The sequence below is a fragment of the Rhinoderma darwinii genome, chromosome 3 (genome assembly GCF_050947455.1).
Source record: "Rhinoderma darwinii isolate aRhiDar2 chromosome 3, aRhiDar2.hap1, whole genome shotgun sequence".
NCBI classification, from domain to species: Eukaryota; Metazoa; Chordata; class Amphibia; order Anura; family Rhinodermatidae; genus Rhinoderma; species Rhinoderma darwinii.
This window is the reverse complement of record NC_134689.1, coordinates 112,893,566-112,909,774: the sequence shown is the minus strand read 5'-3', so window position 1 is coordinate 112,909,774 and position 16,209 is coordinate 112,893,566. Positions and strand designations below refer to the sequence as shown.

Sequence of the window (16,209 nt, the reverse complement as noted above, 5' to 3'; positions counted from 1 at the left end):
GTGTATAGGCACCCTTACAGCCAGACATAAAATCGTGATGGGGGAGGGGGGGGGGAAATCGCAAATGTGAGGTTTACCATGACCAAAACTTTACTTTTGTATTGAGCTCCTCTTTAATGAATGAAAACAAAAGGTAACACAAAATGTACTTTTTTTTTAGTTAATAAATACTTGCACTCCTTAAACATTTGTACTCATTTTAATAAATCTCCAACAGTAAGCCTAAAGCTATCCCAAGCACAGGTCATAAAAATGCTTCAAGCTGAACTTACATGCTACCACCCTATGTATGTCGGTCACATAGTCCAGATGTTGATACCTTATTCCTTCAGGCAAATGAGAGGTTTGTCCATGTCCTGAGAAATCCAGGGCTACATAGTAATATTCTGCAAAATATTTAATAAATGGATTTAATGCTATGGTTTATACCCCAACAAAATACATATAAATTCATGGAAATGTGTTTAACGCAGTATTTCTATTAATAAAATTGAATACAAGAACTCAAAAGATGTTTTCCAGCCCAATCCATACTTCGAAAAATATTGCAGCCGAGCTTGGAGACTGCATGTTGAGACTGCTGCCAAACTTTGTTTTTTTCTTTCGAATATCACATCTCATTGCCAATCCAGCCCAAAGCCAATCAGTTGAGTCATGTTTGACAGTCTGGTTGCTAGACATACACTGCCCAACAACCCTAATGCTGAATACACACAGTGTGTATTACGTGCGGGTTTGTCACCGCATATTTTCATGCAGCAAATCCGCAGACTAAGGCTGCATTAACATCTGCGACAGGGCTCCATTCTGTCAGAGCTTTTCGTCGGAACGGAGCCCTGACTGACAAACGGAAACCAGAGGTTTCCGTTTCCATCACCATTGACTTCAATGGTGAGGGATCCGGCGGCAATGGTTTCCGTAGTTTTGACTGAATCAATAATGCGGAATGTCGGAACGGAGTCCTGACGCAGATGTGAACGCAGCCTAATACAGTACCAGCAAAGTAAATGAGTTTTCAAGAAATCCCATTTATACGCAAATTTTTTATGCGCGTAAATTGACATGCGGTGCATAAATGTAAATTTCACAGGGGGTTGGCGTCACGTGACCAGTGACGCGAATGGGAAAACAGGGCATTTTCCTGGAAAACCCCTTTAAATCCCTTCTCCCTTTGGGCTTAAAGAGTTCAGTGGCTGGTCTCCAACATCGATTGACAGCTTTCCCTGTATGAGTATGCAAACAAAACAGCTTCCAATCACTGAGTAGGTACACCCACTGGACCCTTAAAGGGGTTGTAAGATTACAGAAAATGTTTCTAACTGGATAAGAATCTGGGTTTTCCCATCAGGGACGTTTATAACATATCCACAGGATATGTCAAATGTCAGATAGATGCGGGTCCCACCTCTAGGATTCACACCAATCTCTAGAACGAGGCCCCCTAAACCACAGTCTGCTGCAGATGCCTCCCTGCTACCTCCTGACTATATGGTCGGGAGTACGAAAACAGCGTAGCTCACTGAGCTACATGGTTTTCGTAACTTCCATAGTAGTGAATGGCAGTTACGGAAGCAGTGCAGCATGCGAGCTTAGCTGTTACCGTGACATTCAGTTCAATTAGACTTACGGAAACCGCGTAGCTCGCTGAGTGGCCGGGAGGCAACTACAGCAGAAAAAGGTAGAACGGGGTTTAGGGACCCAGTTCAAGAGATATTGCCACTCCCCTCAAGACTAGTGGGAGTGGCCATCACTATTTAATGCACCCTCCTTCTGCAGCATTTTTTGACCTGTCTGCGTCCTGCTGGGAACGGGTTTTCACCCACCCACCCACCTAGTAAGTATGGCCTTTTTTGTGGTTTTGCAGTTCGAGAGACAGGTGCGGGTCCCAGTGGTGGGACCCGCATTGATCTGACATATCCTGTGGATAAACTAATAGAGAGAAAACAAAACACGGCGCCACAGTGCAAATTACCCTGGAGATTTAGTAAGGACAGGAGAGAACAAATTGCGCTCACCTTAGAGTGTGTTCATACTGGCAGGTACAACACTGAGAAAATGCAGATAAAAAGCGGGAATAGAGCTGCTGCCTGGTCCATAAAATGCAACATAGGTTGTTGCCAAAATACAAGCAAATAGAAGGAAAACTGATGAAGACGCCTGCTCGGCGTTGAAGCGCGTAGCTGACCTATTTGTAAATTATTATTAATTTTTTTTTTTTAATCAGTTCAATTTTATTCAACAAACTTCACATTTTTACAGGTCATTGTACTTTCTCATACAGTGTATAAGCAAATTTCCACAGACCCAATTATTTATGTCCAACCAAACATTCCCTTCCCCCCAACTCCCCCTTGTATCCCCCCAGCCGGTCTTCTCGATACCACTTTTCCAAACCTATCTCCTTCTCTTCCCCTTTTCCATTCCCCATCCTTCGCCTGCTCTCAAATTATTATTAAATTTAATTTATGAACACCGTTCATTTATAACTTCCTCTTATTAGCAGCGCCGTTTTATATCCTGTGGATATCATTAAAGAATAATGGTGCAGACAGCAGCACACATCTCCAGGAGTAGAGTCAAAAAGGTAGAATTTTATTGTCAAAGTATCAGCATAAAGCAGGCAACGATTCGACCCATAGTAAGTGAGGGGTCTTTCTCAAGCCTTGAGAAAGACCCTTCACGCACTATGGGTCAAAACATTGCTTGCTTTATGCTGATGCTTTGACAATAAAATTCTACCTTTTTGACTCTACTCCTGGAGATGCGTGCTGCTGTCTACACCATTATTCATTGAGGATTGCAATATATAGGATCTGGTTAAACCCATTTCGACATCGTGTCACCGCCTCTGGTGCTCGGGACCTGTGCTGCTTCACCCCATTTTTTCTTGGATATCCTGTGGATAGGTCATAAATGTCCCTGATGGGAAAACCCCTTTAACTTTCAAAACTCCAAGGACATGCAGATTTCCCTGACGAGTCATGTGGTCCCTAAGGTGGAGCGTCTCCCCTTAGCCCACACCAATCTCTGTGTGTCAGTGATGTAATGAAGGGGCTGGCTTTCTGGCTCAGTTCATTAGCTGAGCCAGACCCTTCCTAGTCACAGCCGACAGTAGCTCTAGGTCTAGTCTGCAAGCGTTCTTTCGCCTCCTGCTATCCTTATTACCTTTTATATCACTTCCATCTCTTTACTGTCAGCACGGAGCGATCTGTGTGAGCCGTACATAGCAATAATAATAAAGATGGCTCACAGTGAAAGCAGATAGCTCCGTGCTGACAGTCATGGGGAGAGGGGGAAGTGAGAAAACGGATAATGAGAGTGTGAGTAAAAGGAACACTTGCAGACTAGACATAAAGCTACTGTCTATTAGCTGTGGTAGAGAAAAGGCTGGCTTAGCTAATGAACTGAGAAAGCAGCCAGTCCCTTCATCACAGGGAGGGGAAATCTGGATAAACTTGCAGTTTTGAAAGTATATTAGTAAGGGTCTCCATTTTACATTTCCTAACCTATTAGGAACATTTTCTGTCGTCGGACAATCCCTTTAAGAGTCCAGTGGGTGGACCTACTCAGTGATTGGAAGCTATTTTGTACGTATACAGGGAAAGCGGTCAATTAATGTTTGAGACCACCCACTGAACTCTTTAAGCCCAAAGGAAGAAGGAATTTAAATCAATAAATTGGAGGCGATCCTGAATCATTTTGCACAAAACTATATATCAAACTGCTCAGCTCCTCATGTTCTATAACATGCTGCTAGCAGATCGGACAACAAGTTCAACGTGACAGTTTCCCTTTAAAGTTCCCTAATGGTACTAAAAATTAAAAGTTACAAAAAAAGATAAAGAGGACCTGTCACCTTTCCAGACAGGTCTGTTTTAGTAAGTAATTGTATTACCCATAAAATAACAATTCTGAAGAACGTGTTCTTATAACTCTACATTGTACTGTTCCTCTGTTATTCCTCCTAGAAAGGTATTCATAAATTGAATACTGGGTGTTACCAGTTGGGAGTGTGTCCCTACACAGACTGACAACGTCCAATCAGTGCTGACATAGTGAGACTGTGCAGGAGCACACCCCTTTGAAGAGGGGAATGGTAACACCCTTTTGTTAATGTATTCATAAATTTCTATGAGGAATAACACAATGCAGAATTATAAGAAATTATGCACCAGAATTTACATTTCACAGGGAATACAAGTATTTAGTAAAGTTGACAGGAGTCCTCGAAGTCACAAAACCACAAAAAAAAAAAAAAAAAAAAAACCCCACAAAATTATATGGATTCTGCCAATAATAAAAAGGTAATTTAAAAGATAATTTAAAAGACAATTTATATGGCAGTTTGTCTTAATAGTTGAAACTTTACATTTGCTTACAGTAGGTCTACTCTTTCCCTTGCAACATAGCAGGCACAATATAAAATTGACAGCTTAGATGGACATCCTTTAAAAGGGATTTCCCGCACGACGGGTGCTTTGGCACTAGTCCCAGGCGTTTTAGCCGCATTTTTGGGTTGCAGCCTAATACGAGGCCTGAAGCCGCGGCCTAAATTTTGAACGTCCGCCGTGCGCTTCCGGGCCGCATAGCGCTCCAGTGTCAGTAGCTGTGGTCCCCCTGCACCCTGTATTCAACGTGGGACAGCTTGTATTATATAAATAATAGCTTTTAAAGTTGCGGCCGACATCTTGGATTTCGGCCTCAACAGGGTTATACCACCCTGCAAGCTTACAGCCATCTTGGAACCTCAGGACCACTCTGCAGTACTACTGAGGTGAGCGCAATCTCTTTTGTGCCCGACTAGACAGCTGTCATAAGACCACACAGTCCTGATAGACTTGTGCAATATAGCATCCCTTTTAAAGCTTCCCTCAATAACGGCCTGTCCGGGCGCTGGATGTCCGGTGAGGCGTTGATACCCTGCAGCCTCTAGGCCGCTGTGTGCGGTGACTCGGGGCTCATATCCACCTATAGAACGACCGTGCAACGTCCTGCCTGCTAGACCTGCTTGTGTTATTGTTTGACACGCTCGGTGGCTTTGTATGAACATTTACCGCCTAAGCTACTTTCCTGACTGTTACCCGGTTGCCAAGACTCCATGCCAGTGCTGTTTGTGGGTCACCTGCAAACACCCAGTGCATCAAATTTCTCTGACTCCCAAACTTTACTAATGGCCCCCTTGGGTCTCCACATTGTCTGTACTTCTTTGTGGTGTCCCATAAGCATTAATTTACAGCCACTTCAAATCCTGCAATGGCGCCTCCATTATCGTAAACTAAATTGGCTGGCAAGCTCGACCAATACCGCCCACGCTTGACAGCTCCATCCTCCTCTCTGCAGCCTATTGATCCGTCTCCGGTGGATTCAAACCAGCCAGCCTCTACCGCATCGGACTCTAATCTGGACACATTGAAAGTTCTGGTGGCTATACATATGTGCCAGTCCACCCTAACCACACGCATCGTGGAGATTAAAGTGGATATTTCCCTCTTACACCAAGATGCGCAACATACTAGAGAAAGAGTGACAGAGGTTGAAAACAGAGTCAGTACGCTGGAGGACCAGGCCCCTCCACTCACTAGACGTCTTGGGGACATAGAACAAGGCCTCACCAGATTACATCAGCACCTGGATGATCAGGAGAACAGATTGCGGCGCTTTAACTATTCGATTTATCGGCTTGCCGGAAGGAATGGAAGGCTCCTCTCCTGAGTCTTTTCAGGAAAATGTGCTTATCACCACCTTCGGCAGAGAAATCCTCAATCTTACTAGAGAAAAAGGATCAATTTCTCATGCCAACACGCACTGAACTCTTTAGTACTATTGGTTGACAGGTTGTTGACATTTCCTGATGCAATGTAAGTTATTCTGTTGTCGTACAATAAACGTTATTTGTGAATTAAAAAAGGGTTTTCCCACCAAATCTCTAGGCTATGTCATCACTGACCCACAGAATGAAGAGGCTGCAACACTCGGTGAGGGTCCAACTGCTGGGACTTCCGCAATTCCTAAAGAGAAGGGTGGCACAAACATAGCTAAGCACTGTGGCTACTGCAGCCATTTTTCACTAACGGCACTGTAAGCCACCCACTGTGAAGGAAACTGCAGTACAGCCTCATTTACTTGAATGGAGAAGTGTAGCCAGTACTGATGTGCAGGTTAAATGTCAAAGTGACCATAATCCCTTCATTTTCAGAATTGGTGGGGGCATCGGAGACGGGATTCACACCAATGAGAATGTTATGGCATATTCTAACGAGAGATGGGACCCCCACCAATCAGAATGTTATGGCATATTTTAGCAATATGCCATATCATCAGAAGATGGGAATAGACCTTTAAGATATATCAGGCACATGAAACTTCTGAACCCACCTTGAGGAAGCAATGGTATAAGTCTGTCAAAAGTGTTGGCATTATCCAACCAACCATGTAGACACATAACAGGTCGCCCTTTTGATGAACCCCAAGCTTTGGCTGCTAGGTATCCCCATGGAACTTTAAACCTCAGTTCTGGAATAAGACAGGAAATAATATAGAGATCACCACAGAGTAATTAGAAGAGAAGCTTGTCACAGATCATCACAATAGAGTATCATGGCTGATGAATGTAGACGTTTCTCCTTTAAAGATAAAAGGTGTATTACAGTTTCTGCAAACCCAGGTTATTCCATGTTTAATAAAAGTTTTACAATTTCCCATATACTTTCAATACCTCACAGTTTAAAGAGGCTCTGTCACCACATTATAAGTGGCCTATCTTCTACATAATATGATCGGCGCTATAATGTCGATTACAGCAGTGTTTTTTATTTAGAAAAACAATAATTATTGACAGAGTTATGACCTATTTTAGCTTTATGCTAATGAGTTCGTTAATGCCCAACTGGGTGTGTTTTACTTTTTGACCAAGTGGGCGTTGGAGAGAAGTGTATGACGCTGACCAATCAGTGGCACATCGAGATCACGCTGGGCTGTGTCATTTACAGCGTAATCTCGCGAGATTACGCTTCCTGTGCTGTAAATCACACAAACGTCAACGAAGTGTCAGGATTGTGAATAGACATCACGTCCTGGTTGGTAGTGATGTATATTCACTGTCAGGACACTTGAGTAACGTTAATGTGTGTGTATGTGGCTGCACATAGTGATCTAGTAAGATCACTACGTGCTGTGTAAATGAATGGAGAGAAGTGTATGACGCTGATTGGTTACTGATTGGTCAGCGTCATACACTTCTCTCCACAACGCCCACTTGGTCATAGTAAAACACGCCAAGTTGTTCATGAAGAAACTCATTAGCATAAAACTAAAATAGGGCATAACTCCGTCAAAAATGATCGTTTTTCTAAATAAAAAAACACTGCTGTAATCTACATTATAGCGCTGATCATATTATGTAGAAGATAGGCCACTTATAATGTGGTAACATAGCCTCTAAGATTTCTACTTGCAGTGATTTAATAGGAACCTTCATTGTTTACTTCCATTGGATGAAAATAGACATGTTGCAGTACATAATAGTATAAAAAAAAGTTAATGTCCCTTAACCCCTTCCCTCTTTGGCCACTTTTGACCTTCCTGACAGACCCTCATTTTTCAAATCTGACATGTTTCACTTTATGTGGTAATAACTCCAAAATGCTTTTACCTATCCAAGCGATTCTGAGATGGTTTTCTCGTGACACATTGGACTTAATGTTACTGGCAAAATTTGCCCGATACATTCAGTATTTAATTGTGAAAAACACCAAAATTTTGCGAAAAATTTCAAAAATTTGCATTTTTCTCAATTTAAATGTATCTGCTTGTAAGACAGGCAGTTATACCACACAAAAATGTTGCTAACTAACATCCCCCATATGTCTACTTTAGATTGGCATCATTTTTTGAACATCATTTTATTTTTCTAGGACGTTAAAAGGCTTAGAACTTTAGCAGCAATTTCTCACATTTTCAAGAAAATTTCAAAATGCTATTTTTACAGGGGCCAGTTCAGTTGTGAAGTGGCTTTGAGGTCCTGAGATATTAGAAACCGCCAATAAGTCATCCCATTTTAAAAACTGCACCCCTCAAAGTATTCAAAACAGCATTTAGAAAGTTTCTTAACCCTTTAGACATTGCGCAGGAATTAAGGCAAAGTAGAGGTGAAATTTACAAAGTTCATTATTTTTTTCCAGAAATTCATTTTGAATCCATTTTTTTGTACCACAGAAGGTTTTACCCAAGAAATGCAACTCAATATTTATTGCCCAGGTTCTGCAGTTTTAGGAAATATCCCACATGTGGCTTTAGTGTGCTACTGGACTGAAGCACCGGCCTCAGAAGCAAAGGAGCACCTGGTGGAATTTGGGCCTCCTTTTTATTAGAATATATTTTAGGCACCATGTAAGCTTTGAACAGGTCTTGTGGAACTAAAACAGTGGAAACCCCCAAAAAGTGACCCCATTTGGGAAACTACACCCCTCGAGGAATTTATTTAAGGGTGTAGCAAGCATTTTGACCAGACAGTTTTTTTGCAAAAAATTTTGGAACTAGGCCATGAAAATGAAAATCTACATTTTATCAAATAAAATGTAGGTTTAGCTAATTTTTTTTCATTTCCAAAAGAAGTAAAGTAGAAAAAGCACCACAAAATTTGTAGAGCAATTTCTCCCGAGTAAAACAATACCCCACATGTGGTAATAAACGGTTGTTTGGACACACGGCGAGGCTTAGAATGGAAAGAGCGCCATTTGGCTCTTGGAGAGCGCCATTTTGGAAACTATACCCCTTGAGGAAATTATCTAGGGGTATAGTGAGCATTTTGACCCCACAGGTTTCTTGCAGAAATTTTTGGAAGTAGGCTGTGAAAATGAAAATCTAAATTTTTTTAAATAAAATGTAGGTTTAGCAAATTTTTTTTTCATTTCCACAAGGACTAAAAGGAGAAAAAGCACCATAAAATTTGTAAAGAAATTTCTCCCGAGTAAAACAATACCCCACATGTGGTCATAAACAACTGTTTGGACACACGGCGAGGCTGAGAAGGGAAAGAGTGCCATTTGGCTTTTGGAACTCAAATTTAGCAGGAATGGTTTGGGGAGGCCATGTCACATTTGCAAAACCCCTGAGGGGACAAAACAATGGAAACCCCCAACAAGTGACCCCATTTTGGAAACTACACCCCATGAGGAAATTATCTAGGGGTATCCCCACAGGTGTTTTACAGAACTTATTGGAAGTAGGCCGTAAAAATGAAAATCTACATTTTTTCAAAGAAAATGTAGGTTTAGGTATTTTTTTTTCATTTCCACAAGGACTGAAGGAGAAGAAGCACCGTAAAATTTGTAAAGCAACTTTTCCCGAGTAAAACAATACCCCACATATGGTAATAAACATCTGTTTGGACACACGGTAGGGCTCAGAATGGAACTAGCAACATTTGGATTTTGGAATGGTTTCTGGGCGCCATGTCACATTTGTTGAGCCCCTGTAGTAATAGTACAGTGGAAACACCCCAAAAGTTACTCCATTTGGGAAACTGCACCCCCTGAGGAATCTAGGGGCATAGTGAAAATTTTGATCCCAAAGGTTTTTTGCTGAATTTATTAGAATTAAGCCATGAAAATGAAAAATAATTTTTTTTCCCAGCAAGATGTAGTTTTAGATCAACATTTTTCATTTTTACAAGGAATAGAGGAGAAAAAGCACCCCAACATTTGTAAAGTAATTTCTCCCGAGTACGGTAACACCCCATATGTGGTTATAATCAGCTGTTTACGTATATGGGAGCATTCAGAAGAAAAGGAGCGGTATTTATCTTTTGGAGCGTAGATTTTGCTGGAATGGTTTACGGACGCCATGTTGCATTTGCAAAACCACTGATGTACCAAACAAAAGTGACCCCGTTTTAGAAACTACACCCCTAAAGGCATTTATCAAGGGGTGTAGTGAGAATTTAGACTCCACAGGTGTTTTTCAGAAATGAATACGCAGTGGATGGTGCAAAGTGAAAATTGCAATTTTTCCACTGATCTGCCCATTCACCGCACAAGATGTTGTGCCCCTAGAGAATCTTACCCCATAAATTGTTAAGCGGCTTCTCCCGGGTATGGTAATGCCTTACTTGTGGCCATAAATTGCTGTTTGGGCACACTGTAGGGCTAAGAAGGAAAAGACCGCCATTTTGAGCATGGATTTTGCTTGGTAATAGTTCTGTTTGGGGTTTTGCTGGTATTTCCGTTTATAATGTGGTGGCATATGTAATCTGTGCGGAGTACATCAGAGTATATGTAATCTGTGCGGAGAACATCAGGGCATAATAAGAGGGTATAATAATGGGTTAAATAATACAATTATCCATAGATGTGTGTTACGATGTGAAGCAATCCATTATGCGCAGGCCGGTGTCACACTGATAAACGGTTTTCTTTCTTATCCCCCTTTGTAACGCTCTGCACCTTTTGGGGACTTTTTCTCCTTCGTAGTTTGGGAAATATTACTGGGAAAGTTTTGCGCTGGTATAATACGGGGGCCCTCGCTTCTAGCGGATGTGCTATGTCCCTTCCCTTTCCTAGTTCCTAAATACTAGGGCCCTGAAACTGAAGGAATGTTCCCCTCCGGCCTGCGCATTGAGATGTTTTTTCATCACCGCATTACTAGTGCCATAACTTTTTTATTTTTCAGTAGATTGAGCGGTGTGCGGGCTTGTTTTTTGCGAGACCGGCTGTAGATTTTATTGGTACCATTTTAGAACAAATACGACTTTTTGATCACTTTTTATTTCATTTTTTGGTCAAGGAAATTACCAAAATCAAGCAATTCTGGAATAGTTTTTTATTGGGTTTTTTTTTCGGCATCCACAGTGTGCCCTAAATTACATGTTCGCTTTATTCTGCGGGTCGATACGATTACGGCGATACCAAATTTATAGTTTTTTTTATGTATTGCAGCTTTTTCACAATAAAATCATTTGTTTTCTGTGTCGCAATATTCTAAGATCCATAACTTTTGTATTTTTGCGTGCACAAAGCGGTGTCAGGGATTATTTTTTGCGGGACGGATTGTCGTTTTTATTAGTAGTATTTTGGAGTAAATGTGACTTTTTGATCACTTTTTATAGCATTTTTTAGAAGGAGATGTGACCTAAAAACAAAGATTCTGGCGTTGTTTTTCATGTTTTTTTTTTACGGCGTTCACCGTGCGGGATAAATGACATAATAGTTTTGTAGTTTGGCTCGTTACGGACGTGGCGATACCAATTATGTATAGTTTTTTTAATTGTTACGGTTTTTCCCCATAATAAAACTTACTATGGGAAAAAAGTCAGTTTAGCTTTATTTTTATTTTAAATGTGTGTTTTTATTGTTTTACCACATTTTTATTAACTTTTTTTTACTTTTTTGACTTGTCCCACTAGGGGACTTGAGGGCCTGATGCCCCGATCGCTACTCTAATACACTGCACTACATACGTAGTGCAGTGTATTAGCGCTGTCAGTTATTCACCGACAGCAAGCCTATGAGGACGCGCCGCAGGCGGGTCCTCATCGGCTCCCGTACAAGGCAGACTCAGACGCCATTTTCTGGCGTCCGATTGCCACAGCAACCCAGCGATTGCATCACTGGGTTGCCGGTCGGGTGAAAAACTATTGAGCGCAGCATCTGAGGGGTTAATCAGCCGGATCGGAGAATAGCTCCGGTCCTGGCAGTTACAGGAGGGTGCCAGCTGTATAATACAGCTGTCACCCCGCGGTGATGGTGCCGGCTCTGCTTCTGAGCCCGCACCATCATCGCGCCGTAACTGTACTGCGCTTTGCGAGAAGCACCTCCCGACGGCGCCGTACATGTACAGCGGATGTCGGGAAGGGGTTAAAGACCGCGCCATTTTTAATTTTTTTATTTTTCACTCCCCGTGTTCCAAGAGCCATAACTTTATTTTTCCGTCAATAGAGCAGTGTGAGGGCTTATTGTTTTCTAATGGCACCATGTAACGTATCATATAATGTACTGGGAAACTGAAAAAAAATTATTTTGCGGCTTTCACCTTGCAGTAAAAACATCAACTTAACTTTACACTGCGGCTCAATACGATTACGGTGATACCAAATTCATAGTTTTTTTTATAGATTAGAACTGTATAAAAAAACAACCGTAAAAAAAAAAATAGTTTTGTTTCATATTCTGAGAGCTATAACTTTATTTTTTCGTGGATTGAGTGGTGTGAGGGCTTATTTTTTGCGGACATAGCTGTAGTTTTTATTGGTACCAATTTTTTGTACGTACAAATGTGATCACTTTTTATTTAAAAAAAATTTGCACGCTAAGGTGACCAAAAAAATAGCGATATTGGCGGTTTACATTTTTTAGTTTATACTGTATTTACGGTGCGAGTTAAATAATGGTATATTGTAATAGTTTAGACTTTTACGGATGCAGCGATACCAATTTTGTTTATTTTTCGATCGTTAGATCGCTGGTACAATATACTGCAATACTAATGTATTGCAGTATATTGTCATTTTCACAGGCCGTGCCAGAGAAACCGATTAACAGAGACAGACAAAAGGCAACCCTGGGGGCCTTGAATTAGGCCCCTGGGCTGCCATGACAACCACCGCTCTCCCCGATCGCAAGGTGGGGGCACCGGTTGAGCTGTCGGAGGGGGCCGCCCAACCTCTTTTCAACGCTTCAGATGCTGCGGTCGCGATGACATACATGAATGATAAATAAATAAATAGTAAATAGCAACCACAGCATCTAAGTGGCTACTAACACGGACAGTAATAATACCCATACAATAAAATTAAAACCGCACGGTGAACAACGTTAAAACAAATGAATATTTTTGCTCACCCTTAAAAAAAAAAAAAAAAAAAAAAAAAAAGTTACGTTGTATGCACCCCAAAATAGTGCTTGTAAAAACCTAAAACTTTTCCGACAAACAAGCGGCCTTCATATAGCTTAAAAAAAAAAGCTATGGTTCTCAATGCAGTTAAAAAAAAAAAAAGCTGCATCCTAAGACCTTATTCACACGAACATGTTTAACGTCCGTATTACGGGCGTGAAAATCGCACAGACCTATGTTAGTCAATGGGGCCGTTCAGACATTTCGGGATTTTCACGCAACGTGTGTCCGCTGCGTAAAACTCACGACATATCCTATACTTGGGCGTTTTTCGCGCATCACGCACCCATTGAAGTCAATGGGTGCGTGAAAATCATGCGCAGCACACGGAAGCACTTCCGTGTGTCACGCGTGATTCGCGCAACAGTAATAAAGAAATGAAGGAAAACATAAAAGCACTTCCTTCATTTTTTCTAAACATCAAAACCGCGTGTCATAAGGATGGCATATGCGTGAAAATCACGCAGCGCTTACTGATGACACACGGAATTGCAACACGCAAAACAACAGCGTTTTTGCGCATGCAAAACGCAGACATTCGTGTGAATAAGGCCTAAGTGCAGAGAAGTGAAATTTTTATGTTTGCAACGGATATTATGTTTGTAACCTCTGTTATGGTGCATGCGTTTCCCTGGACTGGCAAGACTTCTGTGTGTATACTTCGTATTCCGTTCTTTCTCATTAGGCTGGCCACCTAATGTTCTATTTATTCCCCCCTTTCATGGTTTTGCCTCCTGGAACAATGTACCAAAACCTAGGAAAATACCTAGAACAACATGGGTAAATGTGTTTAACTCCTTAATGACCGGGCCTGTTTGTCACTTAATGACCAAGCCAGATTTGTCAAATCTGGTATGTCTGACTTTATTAGAGAATAACTCTGTGAAAGTTTTGAATATCCAAGTAATTCTGACATTGTTTTTTCGTCACATGTTGTACTTTATTTTAGTGGTAAAAGTAGACTGATACGATTTGCGGAAATTAATAAAAAAAATAGAGAAATTGAAGAAATTTTGTAAAAATGATCATTTTTCCCTATTTTTAACTGCAATATGTCACATATGTACACACATACTGCACAATTTTTTTAATTAAATATATATTTCCATCTCTTTACTCTATTTTGGCAGCACTTTTGAAAAAAAAATTTTTTTTTTTGAGCAATTTGGAAGACTTACAAATTTAGTAATAATTTTATACATTTTGAAGTACATTTTGTTTTCCTGCACCAAGCCAGGTTTTCAGAGGCTCATAGCTGTCAGAATGGTGGAAACCCCCACAAGTGACCCCATTTTGAAAACTACACCCCTTAAGGTATTTATTAAGGGGTGTTGTAAGTATTTTGACCCCACAGTTTTTTTGTAAGAATTCATGCAAAGCAGGCGTAATAAAATTTAATTTCACTTTTTTCATAAAAGTATCACTTTGAAGACCGATTTCTGTGTAAAGTGACCATGAGAATTAAGAAACACACCCCAAAATCTATCACCCTGTTTCTCCTGTTTTCAAAAATGCCCCGATTGTGACCCTAATGCATTGCTTGGACACACGACAGGGCCCGAAAGGGAGGGAGCACCCGGAGGCTTTCAGGACTCATATTTTGCTTGAAAATGTTTTAGGCCCCACTGTACATTTGGAGAGGTTTTGAGCTGCCAGAGCGATAGAAACTCCCCATAAACGACCCCATTTAGAAAACTAGACCCCTTAAGGTATTTATCTAGGGGTGTAGTGCGTACTTTGACCCCACAGTTTTTTGCTAAATTTAATGCATAGCAGGTGAAAAAAACCAAAAAAACACTTTTTTCATAAAAGTATTTGTTTGAAGACCGATTTCTTTGTAAAGCGAACATGAAAATGAAGAAACACACCCCAAAATCTATCACCCTCTTTCTCCTGTTTTCAAAAATACCCACATTGTGGCCCTAATGCGTTGTTTGGACACACGGCAGGGCCCCAAAAGAAGGGAGCACCCGGAGGCTTTCAGGACTCCTATTTCGCTTGAAAATGTTTTAGGCCCCACTGTACATTTGGAGAGGCTTTGAGCTGCCAGAATGATAGAAACTCCCCATAAACGACCCCATTTCGAAAACTAGACCCCTTAAGGTATTTATCTAGGGGTATAGTTAGCATTTTGACCACACAGGTTTTTCGCTAAATATATTGGAATTAGTCTGTAAAAATTAAAATGTACTTTTTTTCTGAAACAACATAGAAATTTTTATTATTTACAAGGAATAACGAAGAAAATGCACCCCAACATTTGTAAAGCAATGTCTCCCGATTACGACAATACCCCATATGTGGTAATAAACTGCTGTTTGGACCCACAGCAGGGCTCAGAAGGGAAGGAGCGCCATTTGGATTTATGATTTTGCTGGAATGGTTTTCGGTGCCATGTCGCATTTGCAATGCACTGGAGGGATCAAAACAGTGGAAATCCACCAAAAGTGACCCCATTTTGGAAAAACCTTCAAGGAATTTTTCTAGGGGTATAGTGAGCCTTTACACCCCACGTGTCTTTTGCAGAGTTTATTAGAATTAGGGCGCGAAAATTAATATCAAAATTTTTTCCACTAAAATGTTGCATTTTCTCATTTTCACAAGGGATAAAGGAGGAAAAAAACAACCATTTTTTATAAATCAATTTCTCCCGAGTACGGAAATGCCCCATATGTGGTCATACGTTTTTTCATTAGAAATGAATTAACCCTTTCAGGACTGATCCAGTTTTTGCTTTCTTATTTAAGATTTTCCCTCCCTGCTTTCCAAGAGCCATAACTTTTTTATTTTTCCATCAATAGAGCGGTGTGAGGGCTTATTTCTTGCGCGAGGAGCTGCAGTTTTTATTGGTACCATTTTTTGGTACATAAGAGATTCAAAAGTTGTATTACATTTTTTTTTTTAGAGCGAAGGTGACAAAAAAAAAAAAAATTCGATTTTGGCGGTTTCAATTATTAAATTTTTTTAAGGTGTGCACTGTGCAAATTAAATAATGGTATATTGTAATAGTTCGGACTTTGACGGACGTAGCGATACCAATTTTGTTCATTTTTTTTACATTACTTTAGAAGAAAAATGCGAAAAGGTGTTTTGTTTTTATAACTTTCAAAAAAAAATTCTCACTACTAATAACTATAATTCTTCTACACATTTTATTAATCAATCCCCTTAGGGGACTTGATCCAGCGATCATTGGATCGCTGGTACAATACACTGCAATACTAATGTATTGCAGTATATTGTTATTCTTACAGGCTTCTGTAACAGAGCGATCGCTGTTCCTGTCCGTTAGTACCGAGGGGGCCTGCTGTAATACACAGC

At 40.7% G+C, this 16,209-nt stretch overlaps 1 protein-coding gene across 7 annotated transcripts in view; it reads right to left on the bottom strand.

Annotated features, from left to right (window-relative positions):
• The window catches only part of SERHL2 (serine hydrolase like 2), a 111,091-nt gene that overhangs the window by 52,182 nt on the left and 42,700 nt on the right, over positions 1 to 16,209 (bottom strand). For all 7 annotated transcript variants that reach the window (XM_075856583.1, XM_075856585.1, XM_075856581.1 and 4 more), the window contains 2 exons: positions 6,376 to 6,513; positions 273 to 386 (listed from right to left, as the gene is read on the bottom strand). In XM_075856583.1, the coding sequence (XP_075712698.1) occupies positions 273 to 386; positions 6,376 to 6,513 (252 nt within the window). The remainder of the gene's footprint in view (positions 1 to 272; positions 387 to 6,375; positions 6,514 to 16,209) is intronic.